Source organism: Nesoenas mayeri (assembly GCF_963082525.1).
Source record: "Nesoenas mayeri genome assembly, chromosome: 9".
Lineage (NCBI taxonomy): Eukaryota > Metazoa > Chordata > Aves > Columbiformes > Columbidae > Nesoenas > Nesoenas mayeri.
The window spans coordinates 2,436,148-2,447,351 of NC_137557.1; the positions used below are offsets into that span (position 1 = coordinate 2,436,148).

At 44.3% G+C, this 11,204-nt stretch overlaps 1 protein-coding gene across 2 annotated transcripts in view; it reads right to left on the reverse strand.

The window, feature by feature from the left end:
• Positions 1 to 10,512, reverse strand: part of PPM1L (protein phosphatase, Mg2+/Mn2+ dependent 1L) — a gene marked incomplete at its 3' end in the record, with an annotated part of 84,433 nt that extends 73,921 nt beyond the window's left edge. Inside the window, exon 1 of one of the 2 annotated variants that reach the window (XM_080349429.1) lies at positions 9,602 to 10,512. In XM_080349429.1, coding sequence (XP_080205555.1) covers positions 9,602 to 10,000 — 399 coding nt within the window. In that variant the 5' untranslated portion in view covers positions 10,001 to 10,512. Of the gene's footprint in view, positions 1 to 9,597 lie in introns of both variants that reach the window. The other variant, XM_080349430.1, reaches the window with a different exon arrangement.
• Positions 10,513 to 11,204: the final 692 nt, after the last annotated feature.

The window sequence follows — 11,204 nt, forward strand, 5'->3', positions numbered from 1 at the left end:
CCTCCTGCATCAGAGCCCCTGAGCCTTGTTATTCCAGGAAGAACACTGGATGCTTCCAATTGCATGGCCAGAAAAGGTAGTGACAGCTTTTTTTCTTCAAGCAGTTAGTAAAAATGTACTTTCCTTGTCCTGGTTCAGGAATCCCAGCAGAATCCTGCCCACAGACAAGGGGCTGAGTCCTCGTGGCAGCAGCTGTGAGCAGGTGTCTGAGCATCACGGGCCCAGGACCAGGTGATCATTATCATGGGCCTCTCACAATAAAATCTTGCTTAATCTCAATTAGAGGAGAACATGAGTTATTACATGCACTGTAATCCTGTGTATGACTTCGGTCAGTTCGGTGTCTCCCAGTTAATGAGATTGTCTCCTTACCAGTGTTGCTGCTTCTCTCCTCCTCATTAAGTAGATACTGTTTTTATGTATCCTGTAGTGATTTTCCTGCTCCTTTCTGTGTCATTTCCCTTTTCTTCCACACCAATAAAGGGCCCAACTTAGGATGATCAGGAGTAAATAGCTAATGAATACACTATGTTCAATGGGATCATCCAGACTCTTGTCCAACCTCGCTGCTTCTCAGCAGGAATAAACCCGCTGTAATTCACATCACATAGATGGCAGATTTAAAAAAAAACCCAAACCACACACACAAAATCCCCACTCAAACAACAAAACCCAACAACATTAAAAGCACCTTCACCATCCTACTTAGTGTCCTGCACATCACTAAACAGACCTGGGCAATTAAAAAAAACAACAAAAACCTATAAAAATTAGAAAAGAAATCCACACCCAAATGCAGGAAAGCAGATGAAAGCTGAGGATTATGAACATTAAAAAACTAAGGAGACAAGCAGTTCTCATCCTCCCCTTCCTCCTACTCCAACACTAAGTTTCCACGCACCCTCGGAGACACATTTTATTTAATGCCGATTGCAGCCAGACATTTCAATAGCTGTTTTAGTGTGTGTTTGGAGGAAACACAGCGAAAGTACTGAAAGTGTGGGACAGGTCGTGCATAGACTACCTGCAAATAAATCATGTTCCCATGTAAAAGATAAGTTTAAAGAAAGTGCAAGCGAGCTGTGGTAGACCAGAGAACTACAGCATGGGCCATGCATATTCACTTATCACAAGAAATGTTTTATGCCCTCCAGCAGTTTTCTATCTGTGGAGAACGGAAAAGTAAAGAGATTTATTGCATTAAAAAGTGGATTGATTGAAAGCAGTACTGTATGACAGTTTCAGCTATTATAACAGGACTTAATAAAATCAAATGTTTACCCCTGAAGGGGATTTTGAAAAAACTTAAATAAGCCTTTTCAACATTTATGACAAGGAGAAAATTTGCAAGGGATAACATTTTAGCACTGAAAGTAAATGCAAATAAATGTTCATTTCTTTGGGAGAGCTTTGAGGTTTGCCGACATGACGTGCTATGGATAATTGCATTGTGGCTTAGCAGTTAAAACACGTACTTTGATTGTCTGGCTGGAGATGTCAGCTGCTCGCACAGCTGTGAATCAGACAAGGTCGGAGATGATGAGAGCCGGCAATGTTTCAGCACCATAATCAATTTGTATCAGCAGCAGGACTGGTACTCGGTGCTGCCACGCAGCTCCCAGAAGTTCATTATGGCATCCGCCTGAAGAAACGATGATTCTTCCTCTCCCCTCGGCCGCTTTTATCACACGACAACTGGGACCCTGAGCCCCATCCCACATGTAACCACCCAAAAGCCACTTTCCCACAGGAACTTTTCTACAAGAGTAGAAAGAAAGATAGATTTTTCCATTCAGATTATTCTATGGCCTGCAAATTACTCTAGATCTGTAAGCCTGGTCCTAACAAGTACTTTCTGTTCTTTTTATTTCTTAAATGCAATCAAGACAGTTCACTCACGAGGAACAGCTTTGCCATCTAAATATCAGGCCTTACGGCATATAAGGTTAATTATTTAAGTTACAGGGCGTTTCAAAAAGATGGACCGATTTCAAAGTGGTATATTTCACAATGGCAACACGCTACAATTACACAAAAACTTACAAACGGTTAAATGACTTATCAAGCATTAATCATTCGAAACTCTACGCCCTGCCCTTTCAAATGGTAAGGGTTTCATTCATGGGCGTTCCGTGGTTGCAGAAATGTAGTGATTTCAAATCAGGTTCATCTTTTTGAAACACCCTGTACAACTGACACACTCTCACTAGTCTCCCCTGCTTACCCCAACTCAAGTATTCCTTAGTATTCTGGCATCTGCCAACCACTTCCTTGTAAACTGTAATGACATTTACATTGTTTAAAAGCTATGCTGCTTTCAAATGAAACCTCTACGCTTGGCAGAAAGTTTTAAACTGACTTAGTAAAAACATTAGGTGAAATGTTTAACAGTAGCTCAACAACAGGAGTAAAAGCACACAGCCCCAAAGAAATAAATTCTCCAACTTATTGCAACTATTAATTCTGCATACAACTTTTAATAGCCCATAAAGCACGAGTTGTCTGTATGTACATCTTTGTCAGGAGGGAAACTTCCTTTTGGGCTTGCCTTACCTGTCAGCTTTGTTGTCTTCTTACCTTTAGGGTGAACTGAAACTCTACAGAGCTAATAAAGACAAAGAGTCATTAAATCTTCATGAAGATCTCTTGGGCTGACCATGAAGCAGAGAAACTGGTCTGTCCAGCTGGACTGGTATCCAGTAACAGAGTCACTGGTGGTGAATGGTGACGATAAGTGAACCTGATGAGAAAGTCAGCAACCAAAGGGAACTGAGAGTTATAAAAGCTGTTTTAAAGAAAAAGAGTCTAGGCAAACGGAGCACAGGTTGTTGAAGTAGGGTGTCCCCTGATCGGATGAAGGTACAAGGTTCACGGGATGCTCGGGTACCAAAGCACGGTCACACAATGGCCTGGACATGGGCATGAGGACGTTTGCTTTGCAGGGACACAGAGTAGGGAGGGTGGCAGCAAGGCCCAAGGGGTGGGTGAGTTCACTTGAACGTTAAGTTTTTAACAAACATGACAGTTACGAAGCGGAGCCAGAGGCGTGTGCCTTTCTGTGCATAATTATAGCAGCTGCTGCCCTTAAATTAGTTTTGGAAACTTTCCTTTCAAGGGCATAGATTCAAACCAAAGGGCACTGCAAAAGGAGTATGGAAGTATTTTGTTCCTTTTCTTAGATCTATCAGTATCTATGTCGTGCTTAAAGCAAAGAGCAAGTCCTGAACCTTGAGACCCAAGGAACATTAGTGCCTGTTACCTTTGGATCGTCCTTCTGGGTCACAAAACTTGACCGATCTTGCATGTGATGATTTCCAAAGAGATCAGCATGTTCAAAGGCCTTCCTATGGGGTCAAGAGCGCTGCAGAGAATTGCAGCCACCAACAAAAACTAGATGGCGAAAAACAAAGTGTCTGCATGCCAGGTGATTGTTTAAGAAGTGAAACTGTCAGAAGCCAAAACTCAGTTTTAAGGAACAAGTTACACCAGAAGCATCCGGATTCCTAACAACAGGGAGGAAGGACAAACACTACTCCGGTCCAACAGACCTACTGAACGTACCACACTCAAGAGAAAGCCAGAGCAATCTGTTGTTTTCACTAACCTCACATGACAGAAGAATCCGAATTTTCTTTCACACTATTAAACACAAAAATGTCCAAGTTCCTTGCTTGCAGAATGGAATCGATCAAAACCCCACTGCCCCAAAACTATATTTACATTTATTATACATCCAGGCTTTTAGTAAACAGTATCACAAGCACAAATCAGCACATTCTTAAGCCATTTCAGATGTTGCTCATTCCCGAGCCTTGATCCATCTTTCGAGGTTGTGAGGTACCTCAGGACACGGCCCCAGGAGCACTAGCGCAGGGTATCAAGTTAAAAAGCGCCAGGCATTCAAACAACTGCGGTCTGAACATTGCGGTTCGGGAGCCATGAAATACCCTCTCCATCCACGGCGATGGAAAAGCTGCTGAGCATCGACTGTGGAGCAAGAGCGCGTATGCAAACACTTCCTACAGAGTAATCTGAGCTACTCAACTTCATGGAGAAACTTAAATGACTTCCATAATCTGAAACCATCTAAGAATTCAAAATGGATTTAATTAAACCAGTGGCAATCAGTTGGCTGCCTGCGCACTCAAACGTGGAAGCACCGATGCAAGCTAAGCCGGCAGACTACATTTAAAATTAATTGACTTTTTGATTTTTATAGAAATTGAAAAAGACTCAATTCTACACCCAATGATACAGCGGTGAATGGCAGCGATAAGAGTTCCCACTTCCAATTACATATTTTTACACCGTTTTAATCAATTTTAAGCCAGTTTTGAACAGCAAATGAGCATATAGCGTAGACCTAAAAAAATCAAATAAGCATGGTTTGGTAGGGTGAAAATCATAACCCTGCAACGTGATACCCAAGAATAAAAACTTGGATAAACTAAACAAAATGACAGAAATGTTCCTATATATCATTTTGGCTCGTATTTTAGGCCACCGGTGTGGAATTTATAAGCAGATTTGAGAGCTGTATATCAACATGACCTCACCTATGTAAATATTTACCCAAACATTTAGGCACTTTGCAGAGGACTCCAGATTAGAAACTGAAGGAAACGACTATAAAAGGAAAACCATCCCAGCAGTTTCTTTTTAAAAACTGCAAAGCCACAAAGACTTCACCTTCCAACGAGGCTATAACATCCCAAAACCTGAAAGGTGGTGTTTGATTTAGTCTTTTATTTTGTAAGATCCCAAGCCATTGATCCTTAGTGGCCTTTATGCAAAAGTGTGATAGACAAATTTTCGTCACTATGTTTGCTTGAGTAATTCAGTATCAGACGAACAGGTTTTGAATTAGAATTAGCAGATCAAGTTAAATTTAGAAAATAAAAGTGCTAGCTTGCTTTTATTTCAACAGGGCATAAACACCTTCTGCTCATAGGATCGGAAACTAAGGAATAAAGAAAAAATTCAAAGATCATCAAAATAAAAATATTAGCTCATTAGTTCATATTTGGTAGAAGGCAAATGGTATCTTCCAACCGCCAACTATCACCTCCAATTGAATGGAATAAATTTCCCTCTGTTGATGCCTGAAAAGAAGCTCATCATCATAGCCCAGCCTAACCCAGGTGAGTTCAGGTCCTCAGTTTGTGAAGGGATCAAAAATCCTGTTAAGTGGTATGAGCACAAGTGTACAGTCTGATTTACAGCTGCTCTGCCCACATCCTCAAACGTTCGGTAAATTTATAGCAGTTAAGCCGTTCGCCTTCACCAAGGACTATGTCACCTCATATTCATTAACGGAGGAGAACAGACACACAAGTTCTCACCGCGGTGTGCAGCGGTTCAGAAGCTCCTTCCCAACTTAACCTCACCGCGACCTGTTCGTTGCTGCGGGCCTGGAGACGACAGCGCCTTCACCCCAACGAATGAGGGAGGAATTCATCTCACTTTCAAGTCCCTGGATTTTGAATGCACAGCAGGCTTGTTTAAACACAGCTGGCACAGCGCCCTCCGCTCCAGGCCCTACCTCAGCATTCACGTTTCCATAGTCCCACACAAAGCCGAGAAGAACTTTCACCATTATCTTCTGACTTTTCCTTTCTGTCTTTGCAAGTTAATCAGTAACCAGAGACTTCTGCCAATAGTTCTTGCGACTGATTTCAAGGTTGTGCAGCACACGAGGTATGACATGGGTATGGGTCATGGGTATGTGGTTACAAACCGTAGCCATTTATACAGCAAATTCCCTCCTTTTAAGCTCCCCAATATTTCCCTACACTATGAATAATAATAAAAAGTGTATTTCACATACTGCAACACTAGATCAGCAACTCTAAAACCCAATTATATAATGCGAAATGCTCTTCTCCACACCTACAGGTCATAAGGAACAAGCCTTGCCCTGTTCCTGTTTAAGGAGGCCAAGAGAAATAAAAAAGACATTTTTTATGAGACAGTTACTGAGCTTTAATTTCCTACTGTCATTATCCACATCAGTTTATGACAGCAAACAAGCACAGGCAGCATATAGGGTACTATCTATTACTATAATTATTTGTAAAGTCTTCACCTCATAGGGTTAAGACAAAACCAATATGCAACATGGCCATAACCATAAAGTGCAGATGGCAGCTGAGCTACTTTGTTCTTGTCTAATACGGAGATCTCATTAAACTGAGTGCTTAAACCTTAAATATTTGAGGAAAGAACCTGTTAGTAAATGCTAGTTAAATAATTAGATCATTCTGATTAAGCATCCATCCTTTCCTTTGCTCTCTGCTTTCAAGCTCATTGTTTGTTATTGTACCATCCACATTGTTTGTCACTTCTCAATCTCCCAGTTTAGACGGTCCCAAACTTCTAAATTAAAGGAAAAGGGAAAACACTCCCCCCAAAAAGCACTCAAACCATCTTTAAGCCTTATAAAGATGCTGATGAGAGAACAGACAAATACTTTCTTCTCTTCTTTTTTGATTCTATGTTAGATCACCTTGAAGAATCCTTTGGCCAAGATCATTCAGTGAGACGACAGGCAGAAACTTTTCAAGTCTTCTACTTTGCCCTCCACCTGTTTTGTATTATTATTATTATTACTCATCCTTCAAGAAGCAAATGAGCTTTTTATAAGAAGAAAACTGCATGTATCGAGTTTTATCTCTGAAATATTACTGCCTTTCACAAGTAACTGCAGCAGCTTACCAGGTTCTTAGCTGTAACACAGAGTATCAATAATTATCTTTGCTTATTGCCAGCCACAAAATTGAAGTAAATGGCTGCCAACCTAGTCAGGCTAAAACTGTAAGATGGAAAAGGAAATGACATAACAGAAAAGTAGAATTTATGCAAAATGTTGGCAATATTGAAGCAAAACTCAGAAATCTTCATAAATGATCATTACACAGTAATTCATATTGAATCACACTTCCCTGTCCTTCCACTTCAACATGATATGGCAGGAAGTAATTAATGGAGACAGACTCCCTTCTATATAGCTGGAAAGAATGAATCTTGCATCTCATTTGTGGCATTGTCCGTTTGGAAAAACGATTTTCCCCCATATAGAACAGTTTGTTCGCATGTGATGTCAGAGATTAGCAGTTCTTTGTTCTTTAAATATGCATAAAGAAATTTAATGGGAGCCCACACGGAAAATTAAACCTTCACAAAGGTTTAGCTGTTTACATTGCTGAAGTGTTGCACACAGCCGCTTCTTTTGAAACAAATAAAAATAAAATGAGACACCCAGAACACCAATTCAAATGGAGAACTGAAACTCACTATTACCCACTACACATTAAATAAGAGCACTGATTTTTGCTGTTTCTTTTCCCTCCCTTCTTTTCTACTCAAAAGTAGAAAACCTGCTTAGATTAAAAGCTATTGTTCAGAATGTATTTTTTGCTGCGTGAACAGCACATGGTTCATGTTCTTCTGATCAGTTTTACGGAAAATCTGAACCTAGAAACTAGTTCTGTCCCCTGTGATTAGGCACCTATTTCTGTAGGACTAAAGGCCACTAAGAACATCTTGGATTTCACTGAAAGGTAAATATGAGATACCAGATACTGACATCTTTAAAAATATTAACTTTAGGTAGGTTTGGAGGGAGATGTGCTAAACCTTTCCAAATAAGAGGTCACATGTAAAAGCCTCATACTTTGCTGCTGAATCAATAAGAACAAGTTCTCTGACAAATCAGGACACAAAAGACAAATGAGCTTCCCAAAGACCCAGCATTATCATTAATGTATCTTATGGATGTCATTCCAAGATCCACAAAAAACCAAACCAAATATATATATATGGCTTGTTCCTGCAATTTAGCTTTTTTCTGTGTTAGTTTGGGATTTTTTCCATACACTGAGTTTGCAATCAAGTGTAAGGCAAGATACATATATGACACAAAATTAAAGAAAGATCCCCCTTTCACAATGCCGACTTCTGTGTGTGTATCATACTTCGACCTGTAACAATCTCGGAATACTGTTTAAAAACATGATACGCCTATCTCCACAAACTTGTTTTTGCTATTTGGTTCAGGTGAGGAAAACTCAGTTTAAACAAAGAGGAAGGAGGCAGAAGATGGAGCACAAGCACCTTCTGTCCAAAGCCTCAGAAAACAAAAGACCCAGATGTACCAAACATGCTGATGAGCGAATATTCCTTCAGAAGACACGTCCCAGTTTGCGGTACATTCATATTTCTACCTGCATTCCTCGAAGGCCAAGGAACAGTGACCTGGCACAACCACGCCAGTAAGAGTTGGCACAACTGTGCCCCAATTGAAATCAGACACAAAGAGGAAAACAGGGTTCAGTCGCCACCGGAATTTTTTATGAAGCCAACAGTTTTCAATATCCAAAGTGTTTGTGTTAGTTTAAAGGGGGTAAAACACCAGACACTGTGAGACTGCAGCAGCACAGATAACTGAGTCCCTTTACAACCCTGCAGGCAACATAGGAGCAGCTTTTTGATTACCTGCCTAAGGCCTGGAATTTTCAGGCAGCATTTACAGGTTTAGAGGGGCACAGCTGCCACCCCTGTGCTCCATTAGCATCTGCTGAGCGCCAAAGCTTTTCTAGGAAGGACTTTGACTCCTTGATCTGTGAAAGCAGCTGCAGGAACAGCCCAGCTACCTCACCCTCCTCGGCAGGAGCGCTCCGTGAAAAACTTCAGCATTTCTCTCCAGCTTCCATCATCCCAGCAAAATCTGTAAGGTTATCTCATACCAAACATAACAGTTGCTAGAGCAAATTTGTCACACAAGGACAAATTCTGTGTCCTTTTCTACGGTTATGAAACATGTGCTTTGTGGTATATAAAAGCTACATGGCAGAACCACAATCCTAAAGGAAGGGGAAGCTGCGGTTTCAATATTTGTCATCTGTAATAAAGGAAGTATCCCATCAAGCTGTAATACTAATTACATAGCACAACCTAATGAAAACCACCCTGCCTGAAGAAATTAAGAGGTTAAACACGAGAAAATTTCAAAATGACAGTTTTCCTGGAAAAGGGACAAGTATGACAGCACAGTTGTAATGACTGAAAAAAACACATGCAATTCACAAACATAATACTCATTTTCAGTGACTTGCTGCTCCTCGCTTGTGAGCGAATTACTGCAAAGACACATTTTACACAGACCAGCTTTAGGAGGGCACCTCTGTACCCACTGCTGGGGGAGAGGGGGAGACCAGCTCTGTGCCAAAATCATCTCACACCACGCTTGGCTGTAACAAAAGATGACTCCAGGGAGTTCGTGCTCATCATCGTTATTCTACGCACGTTAGGAGCCACCTCCAACGGCTTTTACTTCAATTAAACCTTTACTACGGTAAAGGGCAGAGGGGGTATAAATACATTTATACCGTGCTGATCGTCAAAGGCGTGATAAGAGACAGAGGGAATCCCTATTTAGTGACACATCACCCCCCGTAACGACCCCCCCAAAAAAAGCAAGGACAAAACCCCCAAACAATGTCTCAAAATCATCCCACAAACCTCGTAGGTGAGAATACATCCATTCCTTGCCATGCCTCCCCCACCACCGCCCTTTTATTTTATTTTCCAGCTGAGCACTTGCCTCTCCTCCGTGCCCATCAAATATCCCGAAGATGGAAGGGTGAGTCTTGTTCACCAGGTCGGTGATCACTTCGAACCTGTCCTCCATGTGATCCCTCCGGCCTTGGATGGAGTAGACGGCCACGTTGTGGCTCTTGAACTCCCAGGTCTTGGAGAACTCGGCGTCCAGCACGTCCAGCCCCCCGAGCCTGTCATTCTGCATTATCTCGGCCACCTTGCCCTTCACCATCTTCACCGCATCCCTGCTGGACTTAACAATGGTTTTCACCTCATCCGTGTGGAAGAAATAACTCCACAGGGCCAGGCTGATGCACAGCAAGAACAGGGTCTCCGGTCTAAGCAAGAAGTAACGCATGATCCGACCCAGCAGAGACAGCAAAGTCATTGTATCCTCTATCATTTATTATCGAGACCGTGCAGCCCCACACCATGCACCGCGCACCCCGGCGGCTGGGAAGGCTCCGAGCCGAGGCGGCGAGTCAGTTCATGCTCCGCTGGGGCGCAGGCGGCGGGCGGGCAGCGCCGAGTCCCGCTCCCCGCCGCTCCCTCCTCCCGGCGCCGGCCTCGGGGGGGCCGCTCCCCGCTCCCGCCCGGCGGCCACCGGCGCGTCCGGGCTCCGCAGCGCCCCGTCCCTCGGGCGGGGGGGAGCCGCGCCGCTCGGAGCGGGCCCGGCGCGGCTCGGAAGGCTTAGCCGTTGCCGCACCCCCCGCGGCCGCGGGCCCCCCTCAGAGCCCGAGCCCGCTGCGGGCGTCCCTAGGCCGCTGCTCCGCCTGCGGGCCCCGCGGGAGGCCGCCGCGCTCCGCCGCTCTCGCCGCTCACCTCGCGGGCCGCAGCGAGCTGGTGCCTGGCAGGGCCGCCCGCGGGTACCTGTCTGCCGTGTCCCCCCACGCCTTGCGCCGGCCCTCCCCCGGGGCGGAGCCGCCGCCACCACCGCCTCCTCGCCCGGCCCCCGCCGCCTGACTACAAGTCCCGGCGGGCTACGCGGCGCGGGGGCGCCCGCACGGGGTGGCGGGGGCGGCGCGAAGGCTTCTGGGAGTTGTAGTCCGGCGGGGGCCGCGGAGCCGGGCCCGGGGAGCGGTGAAGGGGCAGAAATAGCAGCGCAGGCCGAGCTGCTGCACGCACTCCGGGGTGGAAACGTTGGACTGCAGCTTATCGTGCTGCAAAAGCCGGGGTGACCCTGTCATCCCCCTCGCCGCTTCTGCTAAAAACCCCGGGAAACTAAGAAATAAAACAGTGGTTTTGCTAGAAGATAATCTATATAGTATATGTAATCAAGCAGTCTCCGGTTACATTCACAGGTGAAGCGGAGCAGAATTTCTGTATTATTAAACTCACAGTAGATTTTGCCTTGACAGTTTTAATGGGGGAAAAACCCCCAAACCCGCTCAAAATGTGTATTTGCTTTCTCTGAGCCGTTTCTGTAAGCTGTTGTTTTTATGCTGGCTGATAAGCAATGAAAATTACACGCTGTGACAGCATGAGCAGAAGTTTGCTGGAATATCAGCAATTCAGCCCGAGTTGCACATGAGCTGGAGCGGTTTTCAGCCAGCTGGCAGATTGGGGGCCTGAAAACTGACAAAATTCATCAACCAGCCTCAGAAAGT